We start from the raw sequence: 18,155 nt of genomic DNA on the forward strand, positions 1-18,155 counted from the left end.
CTGCCTTTCCTCTGCAGGTGCTTCTACACCTGCATTGCTTACTGTTTGGGGTTTTAGGCTGGGTTCTGTACAGCACTTTGAGATATCAGCTGATGTAAGGGGAAGTGTTTTTACAGAGCCTAATTAAACCAAGTCAATCTGAAATAACACACTATATACTGTACTACTCACTGCACAGTCACACCACTTAGACACTGGCCCTTATGGAGGAACAACACAATTGATCTGGAGGGATGACAAAGGGCATGGGAACACTTTCTCTCTCTCTCCAGACAGACAGAGTGAGAGTGAGAGTGAGAGTGAGAGTGAGAGAGAGAGAGGATATTCTGTGCATAATATTTGTACTAATGTTTGAGCTCTCTACGCGGTCACCCACATGAATAGAATTGAGCAATACACAACTACATTACAAGATGTGACCACACTTCAACCACATGGGTCAAGTTTATTTGGTTGCAGAGCTCCTCTTTGTGGTCATTAAACTTCATTATTGGTAACACATGGTTTCAAAAGTTGGTTTGGATTAATCTGGGTGACTGTGCTCTTTTGTACCGATACTTTGAACCTCTGTTGTTATGTCGCTGTGTTAAGAGCTGCGTTAAAACCCACTTTGAACGCTACTGAATGCTGCCTTTTGTCACGCCCTGGTCTAAGTATTTTGTGTTTTCTTTATTATTTGGTCAGGCCAGGGTGTGACATGGGTTAATTATGTGGTGTGTCTTTGTCTTGGCGTTTTTTGTAGGTATCGGGATTGTGGTATAGTGGGGTTATCTAGAAAAGTATATGGTTGCCTGAAGTGGTTCTCAATCAAGTTCTCAAGAGGCAGGTGTTTATCATTGTCTCTGATTGGGAACCATATTTAGGCGGCCATATTCTTTGAGTGTTTCGTGGGTGATTGTTCCAGTCTCTGTGTTAGTTTGCAGCCGTTTAGGCTGTTTCGGTTTTCGCGGCACGTTTCTTGTTTTTGTATTGTTCGTGTTCTTATTCATTAAACATTAATCAAAATTACTGCATTTTGGTCTGATCCTTGCTACACCTCTTCTGCAAATTACTGCATTTTGGTCCGATCCTTGCTACACCTCCTCTTCAGAGGACGAGATAGAAGAAAACGTAACAGAATCACCCACCACAACAGGACCAAGCAGCGTGGTGACAGGCAGCGGCAGGAGGAGCAGAAAACCGTAACACCTTTATCGGTGCTGCAGTTGCAGACGGGAAGTACGGTTCGCATGAGGCCCAGTCGGCCTAAACACTTCCTGAAGATTAAACCTGCCTTGCCTGGCCCAGCAGGGAAACAAAGGAGTCTGACTGACACACACACACACATGGATACACCTTTATTCAAATGCCAGCAAGGATTTAGAGGCACAACTCACAGACGAGTAGCTGTTACCACTGTCAGCACACTCAGTGCTGAGTCTCTGTATCAGCCATTGTGTCATTACTCATGGACTGTTGAGTGTCCATCTGTGTGTGTATCCCACTGAGATGACTGGGGTTAGATGTGTTGAAATCCTCAATGCGAGGGCAGCTCAAAGACACACACACACACACACACACACAAATAGCTGCCTCAGGAGAGGTGATTGTAAGGCAGGAAACTAGGGCTGTGGTTGTGGGAGTGTGATGCAATGCCTTGGCAGCCATGTTTTCCCAGACATAGAATCACCAGGAGTTAGTTAGAGTAACAGTAAGTCAGAGTTTTCAGCTTTACGGGGGAGTATCTGTTCTCCCACAGTATCACCCGTGGTTTACTGTTACCCTGTATGCTACAGTGACTGTGAATAAAGGTTGTGTGGGCTGTTGCTCTAAGGTTTTCCTTACTAGGCCACATTTTTTCTTAGTCAGCAATTGTAGCATATTCTTTGAGTAGAAGTCTTATCAAATGACAAATAATATTAAGTACATGCCAGCTAGCACATAACATTCTGAAAACCATATGTTTCTTAGAGCTTGGTGAGAATGTGGTTGTCCTATTATTTATTTTGCATACAACTTTCCCACAACGTTCTGGGAATGGTACAGGAAACCCAGCTAGCACATACACTACAAGAGTTTTTTTTTTCACCTTTATTTAACCAAGTAGGCTAGTTGAGAACAAGTTCTCATTTGCACTGCGACCTGGCCAAGATAAAGCATAGCAGTGTGAACAGACAACAACACAGAGTTACACATGGAGTAAACAATAAACAAGTCAATAACAGTAGAAAAAAAAATCTATATACATAGTGTGCAAAATGCACAAGGAGGAAGGCAATAAATGGGCCATAGGAGTGAATCATTTCAATTTAGCAGATTAACACTGGAGTGATACATGATCAGATGAACATGTGCAGGTAGAGATACTGGTGTGCAAAAGAGCAGAAAAGTAAATAAATAAAAACAGTATGGGGATGAGGTAGGTAAATTGGATGGGCTATATACACCAATGGACTATGTACAACTGCAGCGATCGGTTAGCTGCTCAGATAGCAGATGTTTAAAGTTGGTGAGGGAGATAAAAGTCTCCAACTTCAGAGATTTTTGCAATTCGTTCCAGTCGCAGGCAGCAGAGAACTGGAAGGAAAGGTGGCCAAATGAGGTTTTGGCTTTAGGGATGATCATTGAGATACACCTGCTGGAGTGCGTGTTATGGGTGGGTGTTGCCATCGTGACCAGTGAACTGAGATAAGGCGGAGCTTTACATAGCATGGACTTGTAGCGGCGAATATGTAGCGAGGACCAGCCGACTGCATCCAGTTTGCTGAGTAGAGTATTGGAAGCTATTTTGTAGATGACATCGCCGAAGTCGAGGATCGTTAGGATAGTCAGTTTTACTAGGGTAAGTTTGGCGGCGTGAGTGAAGGAGGCTTTGTTGCGAAATAGAAAGCCGACTCTAGATTTGATTTTAGATTGGAGATGTTTGATATGAGTCTGGAAGGAGAATTTGCAGTTTAGCCAGACACCTAGGTACTTATAGATGCCCACATATTCTAGGTCGGAACCATCCAGGGTGGTGATGCTAGTCGGGCGTGCGGGTGCAGGCAGCGAACGGTTGAAAAGCATGCATTTGGTTTTACTAGTGTTTAAGAGCAGTTGGAGGCCACGGAAGGAGTGTTGTATGGCATTGAAGCTCGTTTGGAGGTTAGATAGCACAGTGTCCAAGGAAGGGCCAGAAGTATACAGAATGGTGTCGTCTGCGTAGAGGTGGATCAGGGAATCGCCCGCAGCAAGAGCACCATCATTGATATATACAGAGAAAAGAGTCGGTCCGAGAATTGAACCCTGTAGTACCCCCATAGAGACTACCAGAGGACCGGACAACATGCCCTCTGATTTGACACACTGAACTCTGTCTGCAAAGTAGTTAGTGAACCAGGCAAGGCAGTCATTAGAAAAACCGAGGCTACTGAGTCTGCCGATAAGAATATGGGGATTGACAGAGGCGAAAGCCTTGGCCAGGTCGATGAAGACAGCTGCACAGTACTGTCTTTTATCGATGGCGGTTATGATATCGTTTAGTACCTTGAGCGTGGCTGAGGTGCACCCGTGACCGGCTCAGAAACCGGATTGCACAGCGGAGAAGGTACGGTGGGATTCGAGATGGCCAGTGATCTATTTGTTGACTTGGCTTTCGAAGACCTTAGATAGGCAGGGCAGGATGGATATAGGTTTGTAACAGTTTGGGTCCAGGGTGTCTCCCCCTTTGAAGAGGGGGATGACTGCAGCAGCTTTCCAATCCTTGGGGATCTCAGATGATACGAAGGAGAGGTTGAACAGGTAATAGGGGTTGCGACAATGGCGGCGGACAGTTTCAGAAATAGAGGGTCCAGATTGTCAAGCCCATTTGTACGGGTCCAGGTTTTGCAGCTCTTTCAGAACATCTGCTATCTGGATTTGAGTAAAGGAGAACCTGGAGAGGCTTGGGCGAGTAGCTGTGGGGTGGGCGGAGCTGTTGGCCGAGGTTGTTGTAGCCATGAGGAAGACATGGCCAGCCGTTGAGAAATGCTTGTTGAAGTTTCGATTATGACGGATTTATCGGTGGTGACCATGTTACCTAGCCTCAGTGCAGTGGGCAGCTGGGAGGAGGTGCTCTTCTTCTCCATGGACTTTACAGTGTCCCAGAACTTTTTGGAGTTAGAGCTACAGGATGCAAATTTCTGCTTGAAAAAGCTGGCCTTTGCTTTCCTGACGTGTTTTGGTTCTTGACTTCCCTGAACAGTTGCATATCGCGGGGACTATTCGATGCTATTGCAGTCCACCACAGGATGTTTTTGTGCTGGTCGAGGGCAGTCAGGTCTGGAGTGAACCAAGGGCTATATCTGTTTCATAGTTCTGCATTTTTTGAACGGAGCATGCTTGTCTAAGATGGTGAGGAAGTTACTTTTAAAGAATGACCAGGCATCCTCAACTGACGGGATGAGGTCAATATTCTTCCAGGATACCCGGGCCAGGTCGATTAGAAAGGCCTGCTCGCAGAAGTGTTTTAGGGAGCGTTTGACAGTGATGAGGGGTGGTCGTTTGACCGTAGCGGGTACAGGCAATGAGGCAGTGATTGCTGAGATCCTGATTGAAGACAGCAGAGGTGTATTTGGAGGGCAAGTTGGTCAGGATAATATCTATTAGGGTGCCCATGTTTACGGATTTAGGGTTGTACCTGGTGGGTTCCTTGATGATTTGTGTGAGATTGAGGACATCTAGCTTAGATTGTAGGACTGCCAGGGTGTTAAGCATATCCCAGTTTAGGTCACCTAACAGAACAAACTCTGAAGCCAGATGGGGGGCGATCAATTCACAGATGGTGTCCAGGGCACAACTGGGAGCTGAGGGGGGTCGGTAAGCAGGCGGCAACAGTGAGAGACTTATTTCTGGAGAGATTACTTTTTTTAATTAAAAGTTCGAACTGTTTGGGCATAGACCTGGAAAGTATGACAGAACTTTGCAGGCTCTCTCTGCAGTAGATTGCAACTCCTCCACCTTTGGCAGTTCTATCTCAACGGAAAGTGTTATAGTTGGGTATAGAAATCTCAGAATTTTTGGTGGCCTTCCTAAGCCAGGATTCAGGCACGGCAAGGACATCAGGGTTGGCAGAGTGTGCTAAAGCAGTGAGTAAAACAAACTTAGGGAGGAGGCTTCTGATGTTGACATGCATGAAACCAATGCTTTTTCGATCACAGAGGTCAACAAATGAGGGTGCCTGGGGACATGCAGGGCCTGGGTTTACCTCCACATCACCCGAGGAACAGAGGAGGAGTAGGATGAGGGTGCAGCTAAAGGCTATCAAAACTGGTCGCCTAGAGCGTTGGGGACAAGGAATAAAAGGAGCAGATTTATGGGCGTGTTAGAATATATTCAGGGCATAATGTGCAGATAGGGGTATGGTGGAGTGCAGGTACAGCGGAGGTAAGCCCAGGCACTGGGTGATGATAAGAGAGGTTGTATCTCTGGACATGCTGGTTATAATGGGTGAGGTCACCGCATGTGTGGGAGGTGGGACAAAGGAGTTATCAGAGGTGTGAGGAGTGGAACTAGGGGCTCCATTGTAAACTAAAACAATGATAACTAACCTGAACAACAGTATACAAGGCATATTGATATTTGAGAGAGACATACAGCAAGGCATAAAGTAATCGCAGGTCTTGATTGGGAGAGCTAGCTAAAACAACAGGTGAGACAACAACAGCTAGTCAGCTAACACAACAACAGCAGGTAAAATGGCGATGACTAGGCAGAGAGGGTCGCATTAACTACACACAGAGCCTGAGTTCACGGCTGGGGCCGACAGATAAAACATAAATATACAGAATGGAGTACCATGATTAATGGACAGTCCAGCAGGCATCAGCTTTGTAGCCAAGTGATCACAGTGTCCAGGTAGCTAGCTGTGAAGATCAGAAGTAGTGGTCCAGGGATTACGGCAGGAATCCGGCGTTGTTGTGGAGAGACAGTTCGGTACTGGTAGACTGGCGAGTATTATCCAGGCTAAAAACAGGGCTGGCTGTGCAGAAGGTAAAAGCCGCTGGCAGTGGCTAACAATGACTAAATAGCTTGTAGCTAATTAGCTGGTTAGCTTCTGGAGGTTCTTCAATGTGTTCTGAAATTAAAAACAATAAAAAATAATTAGGGAGGTCAGGCACCGATGTTGGGCAATTAGGCCTTGCTCGTACTCTGTGCTCCAATTAATCCCAAATGTGTTCGATGAGGTTGAAGTCAGGGCTCTGTGCAGGCCAGGTTCTGTATGGACCTTGTTTTGTGCACATGGGCATTGTCATGCTAAAACAGGAAAGGGCCTTCCCCAAACTGTTGCCACAAAGTTGGAAGCACAGAATGTCATTGTATGTTGTAGCTTTAAGATTTCCCTTCACTGGAACTAAGGGGCCTAGCCCGAAACATGAAAAACAGCCCCAGAACATTATTTCTCCTCCACCAAAATGTTCAGTTGGCACTATGCATTCAGGCAGGTAGCATTCACCTGGCATCTGGCAAAACCAGATTCGTCCGTCAGAGCTTTACACCACTCCAGCTGACGCTTGGCATTGCACATGGTGATCTTAGGCTTGTGTGCAGCTGCTAGGCCATGGAAACCCATTTCCTGAATCTCCCGACGAACAGTTATTGTGCTGAAGTTGCTTCCAGAGGTAGTTTGGAACGCGGTAGTGATTTTTGCTCACTTCAGCACTCGGCGGTCCCGTTCTGTGAGCTTGAGTGGCCTACCACTTCGTGGCTGAGCCGTTGTTGCTCCTGGATGTTTACACTGGATGTTTACACTTTACAATAACAACACACCAGGCAGCTCTAGCAGGGAAGAAATTTGACGAACTGACTGACTATGACGGTGCCATGTTGAAGATCACTGAGCTCTTTAGTAAGGCCAACCTACTGCCAGTGTTTGTCTATGGAGATTGCATGGCTGTGTGCTCTATTTTATACACCTGTCAGCAATGGTTGTTGCTGAAATAGCCGAATCCACTAATTTGAAAGGGTATTCACATACTTGTGTATATATAGTGTGTCACGCCCTGGTCGAAGTATTTTGTGTTTATCTTCATGTATTGGGTCAGGCCAGGGTGTGGCATGGGTTTTTGTATGTGGTGTGTATATATTGGGATTGTAGCTAGTGGGGTGATCTAGCAAAGTCTATGGCTGTCTGGAGTGGTTCTCAATCAGAGGCAGGTGTTTATCGTTGTCTCTGATTGGGAACCATATTTAGGCAGCCATATTCTTTCAGTTTGTCGTGGGTGATTGTCCTTATTGTCCTTGTCTATGTGTTAGTGTACACAAGTTTAGGCTGTTTCGGTTTTCGTTACGTTTATTGGTTTTTGTAGTGTTTGTATTTAGATTCGTGTTTACGTTTGTTTATTAAAACATGGATCGCAATCTACACGCTGCATTTTGGTCCGACTCTCCTTCACACCAGGAGAACCGTTACATAGTGTATGTTCTGAGAACCATATGTTGTATGTTCTGAGAACCATATGTTCCTGAGGTAGGAATTTCAGTACTTTACCATATCGTTTCCTACAGATGAGCGCTAACTGAGGAAAGAGTGACCTAATACAAGAGGTCATATTTACGTAGCTAACGCTCGGCTGACAGAATCCATAATATGAATAAGCCAATAGCAATTACTATTTACAGTTCATCACATCACAGTTGACCTCACCAGTGATCGAAATCATTGAGTAAAAAAACCTAAGGTAATTCGACGATGGGTAGTTTGTGCATGTCGCCATGTTTGTTTTTCGCGTCAACCAAAGATTAGAGGTTACAAGATGAGTCGGGTCTGTTTGCAGTATGCATGTTGAAGGGGGTTTGTCGTCTACCATCATTCACTTCCAGAAGTTTCCTCGTTGACGAGTGAACCATCCCGTCATCTTGTTTTGCAGTTGACTAATTCCATGGATAGAGAACAGAAGATCATAGGTTTGAATCTCACTTATACCATGCAAAAATACAAAATAAATATGTTTGTATTATTAATACCTAAGCAAATTAATTTCCATTTGTCCTCTCTTTGGTTGGAGTTCAAAACAGTTAACACAAACTAAGATAGCAGTGTTATTAAAAGTCTTATTGAAAAATGCTCTCAGAATGTTAAATAACCTATAATTTTCTCATAACTTATAACCATTCTCAGATCACCAGGAAAACTTTCAGGGAATCATAGTAAAATGTTCTCAGAACCTCCCTGCAACTTAAAAAAAATTAACATTCCCAGAAAAGGATACATTTTCACTTCTGTTTTCAGAACATTTAAAAAACATTCAGTTTTATCAGTCAGTATGTTCCCACAATTTCCAAGGAACCAAATGTATTAGCTGGGATGTTACCTATGTAGATGGCAAGCTGGTAAAATTCAGTGAGTTGTTTCATGTAATTTCAGCGAGACATGTCACCCACCATCTCAGATTGTTCGAAAAACAATTCTGTAGTTGGAAACAGATAAGATTGGCATTCCTGAAACATAATTGAAATTAAGCTAATTGATTGCACCAAAATGTGCCATTTTAATTGAAAGGATTCAGATCATATTCAGTATTGCTTCTCCATACTATGCAATGTATTCCCTGTAAATCTGGGGGGGGGGGGGTTCTCCCAATTCAGATAAATGATTTATCATAAAGTACAATAAAGTTCTTCCTGCACCAGAGGCCGGCAGAGACCGCCCTGGAGACTTTTATTGGACTCAGGTGTGTCTTATTATTTAATGATTGTGTCCCTGTTAAAAGAAGTGTGTTTTTTGTGGTCCTTTGCAGAAGCTTGAATTGTTTACCGTGTGCATTTGTTTCGTGAGTGAGTTGCGCACACTCCAGCATTCCGGGTTTCCTGAGCACCCCAAGCCCACCGAGCACAGCATGGAGCTGACGGGAAACGCCAGGGCTCGCCAGGACAGGGGGAGACCCTGACGAGCTGTGCAGATACCGCCCGGCTACCCATTCACCATTTGTTACTACCCACAACACTCCACTGGGATAACCATCAGCACCAGATTCAAGCCTTCGTGGACTCCAGAGCCGCGGATGATTTCATTGATCAAGACTTCGACAGAGAGTTACAGATCCCCTGCGTGAAATGTCCCATCCCTCTGCAGATTCAAGCCCTCGATGGCCACCTGTCCCCCACATCGTCCTTACGACTGTGCCATAGAACTCCTACCTGGCGCCACACCTCCTCCGGGTCATCTGTACTTCCTCTCGACCCCTGAAGCAGCAGTCATGGACAATTACATCCTGGAGTTACTGGACGCAGGTTTCATTCGCCCCTCTACATCCTCTGCTTGTGCAGGCTTCTTCTTTGTGGGTAAGAAGGATGGAGGCCTGCATCCATGCATCAACGACAGAACCAGATTACGCTCCAGAATCGTTACCCCCTACCCCTGATGTCCTCCGCATTGGAGTTGGTCCAAGGGGCCCAATTCTTCATCAAACTGGACCTCCGTAGTGCTTACAATCTGGTGAGAATCTGGGAGGGAGATAAGTGGACGACTGTCTTTAACACCCCTAGTGGCCACTATGAGTATTTAGCCATGCCATTTGGATTATCGAAGTCACCGGCAGTCTTTCAAGCATTTGTTAATGACACCCTGGGGAATAGGTTAAATCGGTTCGTCTTTGTTTACCTCGACGACATGTTGATCTTCTCCAGGACCCTTCCAGAACACATACTGCACGTCCGCCAAGTCCTGAGGTTTCTCCTGCAGAGTTAACTATATGTCAAGATAGAGAACTGGGAGTTCGACATATCCCAGGTTTCCTTCCTGGGTCACATTATCTCTACCGCAGGCATCAAAATAGACCCCGTAAAGATTGAGGCGGTCACCGACTGGTCCCACCTCACTCAAGCAGGTCCAGCAGTTCCTCGGGTATGCCAATTTTTAAAGGTGTTTTATTTTCAACTTTGGTGCAGTGGCAGCGCCTCTCACAGTCCTAACAGGCAAGTCCCAGACCCGTTTTTGCTGGACCCCAGAGGCTGACAGGGCATTCGGACCATACGAACTTTGTCTCCATTCAAGAAGCAAAGAGGTTGAACACTCGCCAGGCTAGGTGGGCGCTGTTTTTTAACATGTTTGACTTCACACTAGCCTATGCCCGGGATCCAAGAATTAGAAGGCAGATGCCCTGTCCAGCCAACATGATGTCTCTAACAAGGAGAGGGACCAAGAGCCCATCATCCCCAGCTCAAGCATTGTGGCCCCTGTGATATAGAGTATTGAGACCACGGTCTGAAAAGCCCAGACTGAGAACCTTACCCCAGGGAGGACCCACTAACATACTTTACGTTCCGTGATCAGCCCAGTCCCAAGTACTACAATGGGGACTAGGCATCCAGGGGTTAATCGGGCATCCAGGGGTTAATTTATTGAATATTATCTGAATCATATAAATTAAAATGGCTAATTTGGGTGCAATCAATTAGATTAATTTCTCCAGAGATCAACAAAATAATGTTTCAGGAATGCTAATCGTAACTACAGAAACAATTTCAGAACAACCAGAGATCAGAGATGGTGGGTACATAATCTGGGTATATAATCTGGAGGGACGATCCTCTTTATCCAAATGATTTAGTATGTTCAGAAGATCATACAATTCATAATTTCCTGTCAGGATGAGCTCTTTAGAGATCCTTTATTGTTGAAGGTGTTTTGGATCAGGAAGTTCCCTGATATTATTGTACTGTACTGTCTTCCGCTCAGCTTGAGACTCATTCACAGAGTGAGAGGTGCAAATGAGCAACATGGCAGCTAACACTATCACTAACCCTAGACATGCTAACACCAGAGAGTGAGATGCTCAGAGATACATAGTGATAATTGCTGTACTTACCAAGTTGAGCGTGTGTGTGTGTGTGTGTGTGTGTGCTTGCATGTTTGTCACTATTTAATCTAAAAGCTTAAAACTGTAACTCATTTTGGGATAAACTACTTGAATGCCAAAAGCTTTGTATAACCAAACACTTACTGTACATCACAGTCTTGGTCTTATACAGATTTAGGTTCTTGGTGGATTATAACTGTTTGCTTTTATATGGTAATATACTGTAAGTATGTGTAATTTACACACTGTCCTCCTTTCTCACTTTACCTCGGAAGCACACTGTCCTCCTTTCTCACTTTACCTCGGAAGCACAGTGTTTGTGTGTCTCAGCTGTCAATCACGTCCACGTGAATTCCTTTCTTAAGGTAGACCCTTCGCCTCCCATCTCACCCAGACCAAATGGGGGATAGAGCTGCAGCAAGCTGGAGCCAGACATAACACACGGCGTGGTCACAGCGACCTTGGGACACCAAGGCAAAGGGTCACTCTATAAAGCATGATGCCAAGGTGACAGGAACCTCTGGACCTGCTGGATAGACGTTCCCTTAAACACAGATCTAGGACCAACTTTCCCACCGCCAATTCCCTAAACAGGAACGGGGGAAAAAACAAAGCTGACCTCAGATCAGCCTCTAGGAGCAACGTCATCCATCATCATTGTTTCCACTCTAGACCACGCTAAGCTAGCTACGCTACACTATGAGTTGATGGTAGTAAGCCATCTCTGTCTTCCAGGCAAAAGCAATCTGTGGTTGTTTTCCCTTAGAAGTGGTAAATAAAGTGGAAATGGTAAATACTCTTGCCGTCCTCTACATGGCTCCTGAGAGGAGCACTGGGAGAAGAAAGGCCAGGGTTGAAATGATCTGTGAAAGAGAGCATGCTTCTGAGCGTCACAGGAGTAAATGGGACGGAGGTATGTAGGGAAAATAGGCTACTGGAGGATTGGGAGTAGATTGCTGTCTCTCTCACCTTCACACACCACCCTATCACCTCTCCCCCATATTCACTCTAACTCTCTTAGCTCAATATCTGTCCCACTCCTTTCCATCTACCTCTCTGTCTTTCCTCCTTATTGCTCTCTCACAAACTGACTCTATATAGCCCTCTCTGTCTCACTTGAGTCCTGGAAGAACTATTAAGGTTCCACTCAACTAGCACAGATACAGGACTGTAGCTCAGAGAGGTACAGACTGACGAGCCCTCTATATGAAACCTGACCCCAAGCTGAGTGGAGGGACTGTCTGTCTCAATTATATCTGAATCTTGAGCTGAAGAGCAATCCCAACGAGAACATAATGTTCTGAGAACCATATGTTTCTTAGAGCTTGGTGAGAGTGTAGTTGTCCTATGACTATTTTGCATACAACTTTCCCACAACTTCCTGGGAATGGTGCAGGATAGTTTTGTGGAACTTGACAAAAAAAATGTTATTTTCTTGGTATTTTCATTACTTTAACAGAACGTTTCCTAAAAGTTCAAACTTGGTTAAAATAATGTTGGTAATGTTCTAGGAATGTTCTCCAACTGGTTGACACACTGTTTTGCAATGAAGCTAGCTTCTGTCCTCCTCTGGGTACATTGACTTCAATACAAAACCTTGGAGGCTCATGGTTCTCAACACCTTACATAGACTTACACAGTAATTATGACAACTTCTGGAGGACGTCCTCCAACCTATCAGAGCTCTTGCAGCATGAGCTGACATGTTGTCCACCCAATCAAAGGATCATATAATTAATCTAGTACTGAAAGCATAAACTACAGCAAGCTAGCACTGCATTGCATACAATGTGCTGAGTAGTGGACTCAAAAGAGAGAGAAAGACAATAGTTGAAAAGTTTGAAGATTTTTTTTCCCCCAAAATTAAGGAGAATTGAGAGTGGGAGATTGAGAGGGTTGGGGGAATTTGGTTATATTTTTTTCACTTTCACTTGTGAATACAGCTAGCTAATTTAGCCTACTCAAAACGCCCGTCTCAAACAGAGAGTGATGGCTATGGCCATCCAACACTGGAACTCTTCCAAGTCAAGGTAAGCTTTTGGTTGTATTCATTTATTGCAACCGAGGCCTGCTAAACTGATTTCTGACTGTACGCTGTACTGCATGATTGGAGTCAAATCAAATCAAATCCAACTTTATTTGTCACATGACATTTTTTATTTTAGTCTACTTGGTAAATATTAACACAATAACAAGCCTATATATAGGGGGCACCGGTACTGAGTCAGTGTGCGAGCATATTTATTTATTTTTATTTAACCTCTCTGGTACAAGTGTCCCGCTAGCGTCCCACCTCGGCAACAGCCAGTGAAATTGCAGGGCGCCAAATTAAAAACAACAGAAATCACATAATTAAAATTCCTCAAACATACAAGTATTATACACCATTTTAAAGATAAACTTCTTGTAAATCCAACCACAGTGTCCGATTTCAAAAAGGCTTCACGGAGAAAGCACATCATGCGCTTATGTTGGGTCAGTGCTTAGTCACAGAAAACCATAGACATTTTCCAGCCAAGGAGAGGGCTCACAAAAGTCAGAAATTGCGATTAAATTAATCACTAACCTTTGATGATCTTCATCAGATGGCACTCAAATGACTTCATGTTACACAATAAATGTGTGTTTTGTTCGATAAAGCTAATATTTATGTCCAAAAACCTAATTTGTAATTGGCGCGTTATGTACAGTAATCATTGTCTCAAACAAATATCCGGTGAAAATGCAGAGAGCCACATCAAATTACAGAAATACTCATCAAACATTGATGAAAGATACAAGTGTTTGACATACATTTAAAGATAAACTTCTCCTTAATGCAACCACTTGTGTCAGATTTCAAAAAGGCTTTACGGCGAGAGCACATGACACGATTATGTTAGGTCAGCGCCTAAGCCACAAAAACCATACAGCCATTTTCCAACCAAGGAGAGGTGTCACAAAAGTCAGAAATAGCGTAAAAATTAATCACTTACCTTTGATGATCTTCATCTGGTGGCACTCCCAGGTCTCCATGTTAGACAATAAATGTTCCTTTTGTTCGATAATGTCCCTCTTTATGTCCAAAAACATCACTTTTGTTGCTGTGTTTAGTTCAGAAATCAAAAGGCACAATGCATGCTCTCAATATCAAGACGAAAAGTAAAAAAAAGTACAATAAAAGTTAGTAGAAACATGTCAAACGATGTTTAAAATCAATCCTCAGGTTGTTTTTGTCATAAATAATAAATAATATTTCAAACAGACAAAGGCTTCGTCAATAGAAAGGAGAAACAAGAAAGGTGCGTTCCCGATCACACGCAGGACACATGGCTGGAAATTTCCACTGGCCTCTCATTGAAAGTGCTGTATCTCCCTCATTTTTCAGAGTAAAACCCTGAAACAATGTCTAAAGACTGGCCACATGTAGAGGAAGCGATAGATATCGTGAACTGGGTCCTAAGTCTTTGTATGGTGGATAGACTTTCAATGGAAAAACAGCCTTTCAAAATAATAATACTTCCTGGTTGGATTTTCCTCAGGTTTTCGCCTGCCATATCAGTTCTGTTATACTCACAGACATTGTTTTAACAGTTTTGGAAACTTTAGAGTGTTGTCTATCCAAATCTATCTCTATATGCATATCCTTGCTTCTGGGCCTGAGTAGCAGGCAACTTAAATTGGGCATGCTTTTCATCCAAAATTCCGAATGCTGCCCCCTACCCTAGTGAAGTTAACTGACTTGCCTAGTTAAATATAGGTTAAGAACAAATTCTTATTTACAATGACGTCCTAGGAACAGTGGGTTAACTGCCTTCAGGGGCAGAACGACAGATTTTTACCTTGTCAGCTTGGGGATTCGATCTCGCAACCTTTCCTTGCCGCCCGGTACAGGTGAGTTGATGTAATTTGTACTTGTAGGTGGGGATGAAGTGACTATGCATAAATAATAAACAGTGAGTATCAGCAGCGTACAAAAAGGGATTGGGGGGTGGTCAATGTAAATTGTCTGGTTACGATTGTATTAATTGTTCAGGAAGAGTAGCTGCTGCTTTCGCAACAGCTAATGGGGATCCTAATAAAATACCAAATACCAAAATTGTGCACTGAAGTCCACAAGCGAAGGGAATAGTTGAGAGGAGGAGAGCGCGTAGATAGTTAGAAGAAGGAATGTAAGAGGTGCGTGACTGGCTGCAGGGTAGTCAGGCGCAGGAGAGCAGAACTGGGTAATAACCGGAGCAGTTTAATATGCAAAACCAACGGCACCCAGAACATCAAAATATGGGTACAAAATAGCCTGTCGCGAACCAGTCAGAGTGAACACTTTACAACAAACAATTTCACACACAGACATGGGGGGAACAGAAGGTTAAATACACGACAGGTAATGAGGGAATGTAAACTAGGTGTGTGGGAAAACAAGTCAAAATAAATGGAAAATGAAAGGTGGATCGGCGATGGCTAGAAGACCGGCGACGTCAACCGCCGAATGCCGCCCGAACAAGAAAAGGAACCGACTTCGGTGGAAGTCGTGACAAGGACTTGAGCAAATATATACATGCTCTTTTAATGTGATTGCTATGAAAGTAAACTGTGTTTGCGTGTGCTCAGGGGTGTATTCATTCTGCTGATTCTGATGAAAAATGTTTCTTAAACATAAGCAAACGTAACGAAATGGGGATAAACATACCTGAATTTGTCCAATAGAAACTCTCATTTGCAACTGTTGGACTAATGATTACACCCTAGATCAGCTAGATGCAGGCAAGTATGTGCAAGACGGTATTGAATGTGTCACTGTCTGTCACCTTGATTACTCAAAATTCACTCGACCTGTGCACCTTCTTTATAAACTTTCATTCATAGGATAGGATGTAGCAACCTCATGATGGTTATAGGGAAAATGTGAGTGTCATGTAGTAGCCTAAACCTATCGATGTTTCATTAAGCTGGGTGAATGGAATATGAATAACAGTCATCCAATAATGATGAAATAGAAATAAGGCCATGCTCATGCATTTTTTTATCATCCTCCCTCATCTTAAAAGTCACCGACCACCTCTGATTAGTCCAGGTAGCAGACAATGGACCCTATCAGATATTTATGTAGTTGGTGCTATATATTAATATACATGGGTTCGAACTTGAATACTTATTTGTTAGTTTACAGTTGTACAATTTACAGTTGAAGTCGAAAGTTTACATACACCTCACATGCTGACCAGACCGGACACGTCACGTGCGCAAGTGATAAATAAATGTAGAAATCCATATTATTCAATTATTGCACCCACATTGCTCGCTCGCCCGCGCAAGCCAACGAGCGTCTGCGTTTTCAAGGGCTAACACGGAACCCAAACCGGCTGCGCGCAGGCGCCATCGTGCACCATCGTGCATTAATTTATTTTGTCCACCCACACCAAACGCGATCACGACACGCAGGTTAAAATATCAAAACAAACTCTGAACCTACATTAATTTGGGGACAGGTCGAAAAGCATCAAACATGTATGGCAATTTAGCTAGCTAGCTTGCATATGCTAGCTAATTTGTCCTATTTAGCTAGCTTGCTGTTGCTAGCTAACTTGTCCTGGGATATAAACATTGAGTTGTTATTTTACCTGAAATGCACAAGGTCCTCTACTCCGACAATTCATCCGCACATAAAACGGTCAACTGAATCGTTTCTAGTCATCCCTCCTCCTTCCAAGCTTTTTCCTCTTTTAACTTATATGGTGATCATCTAAACTTTCATATTATTACCACGACGACTGGCAAAACATTTCGTCTTTCAATCACCCACGTGGGTATAACGTGGGTACCTGCTTCTGTAAACCAATGAGGAGATTGGTGAGGTAGGACTTGCAGCACGATCTGCGTCACAAATAGGTATGACTTCTATTTTAGCCCTTGGCATCGCAGACGCTCGTTGGCGCAATAATTGAATAATATGGATTTCTAAATGTATTTTGCGACGATCGCGCATGTAAAATAGAAGTCATTCCTATTTCTGACGCAGATCGCGCTGCAAGTCCTGCCTCTCCCATCTCCTCATTGGTTATAAATGTTTAATGATTTTTGACCTGTCCCCAAATAAATGTCATTGGTTCAGAGTTTGTTTTGATATTTTAACCTGCGTGTCGCGATCACGTTTGGTGTAAAATAAATGTATGCACGATAGCGCACGATGGCACACGCACGCAGCCGGTTTGGGTTCCGTGTTAGCCAAATACATTTAAAATCAGTTTTTTTACAATTCCTAACATTTAATCCTAGTAACAATTCCCTGTCTTAAGTCAGTTAGGATCACCACTTTATTTTAAGAGTGTGAAATGTCAGAATAATAGTAGAGAGAATTATTTATTTCAGCTTTTATTTCTTTCATCACATTCCCAGTGGATCAGATACACTTAGTATTTGTATTTGGTAGCATTGCCTTTAAATTGTTTAACTTGGGTCAAATGCAAATGAATTACTTAAAAATCATACAATGTGATTTTCTGGATTTTTGTTTTAGATTCCGTCTCTCACAGTTGAAGTGTACCTATGATAACAATTACAGACCTCTACATGCAGGAAAACCTGCAAAATCGGCAGTGTATCAAATACTTGTTCTCCCCACTGTATGTGTTTCTGGCATTGAGAAATAAGTGCCAAAAAGTGTTCTTATTGAACATTTTAAAATGGACACTTTGGCAATGAGGCCCTTTATCTGATTCTCAAGAGTCAAATAAACTTGTGGATACAATTTGAATTGTCTCTGTGTCCAGTATAAAGGAATTTAGAGGTAAGTGTTATGGGAATCTATGGGTAGCTGCTAGCAAAAACATTCAGTTTTACCGGTCAGGGAACGTATGGGTTCGTTTCCACAACCAATGTAAAACCAAATATATACGTTACCACAGCTTCCAAGGAACCAAATATGCTAGCTGGGATATAAGCGGGCACTTACCCTTCTCTTTTCCTCCTCTCTCTCTCCCATAGATCTCCCCCCAGAGTGGGCCGTTGGAGGGAGGTACCCTGCTCACGGTGCAGGGTAGGAACATGGGGCGCAGGGCTGAGGTAGTGGAGGTCTCCATCGGGATGTTCCCATGTACAATCATTCCTGACCAATACACTGTCTCTGTGGAGTAAGTAAATGTCTTATGATTGATTTATTGATGAATTGATTCAATTGGTTGATGCATTAATTCGTTCAGTGTCTTCTTGCACAGGTGTCAGAATTTTTGAAATGATGTTGTTGGGGTAATTTATAAAAGCATAATATAGAAGAGCACTTCTCATTTTAAACCATTCCGTTAAAATGAAGGAGACACTTCAAGGCCCACAATACTATTACCAAGGAGACAGCAGAACTCTGTGTTGACACCTGCACATAGT

At 43.4% G+C, this 18,155-nt stretch overlaps 1 protein-coding gene across 1 annotated transcript in view; it reads left to right on the top strand.

Moving 5' to 3' along the window:
• The window catches only part of LOC118361418 (plexin-D1), a 108,059-nt gene that overhangs the window by 49,499 nt on the left and 40,405 nt on the right, over window positions 1-18,155 (top strand). The window contains exon 13 of the mRNA XM_035741355.2: window positions 17,760-17,905. Coding sequence (XP_035597248.2) covers window positions 17,760-17,905 — 146 coding nt within the window. The remainder of the gene's footprint in view (window positions 1-17,759; window positions 17,906-18,155) is intronic.

The sequence above is a fragment of the Oncorhynchus keta genome, unplaced genomic scaffold, assembly GCF_023373465.1.
Source record: "Oncorhynchus keta strain PuntledgeMale-10-30-2019 unplaced genomic scaffold, Oket_V2 Un_scaffold_584_pilon_pilon, whole genome shotgun sequence".
NCBI lineage: Eukaryota > Metazoa > Chordata > Actinopteri > Salmoniformes > Salmonidae > Oncorhynchus > Oncorhynchus keta.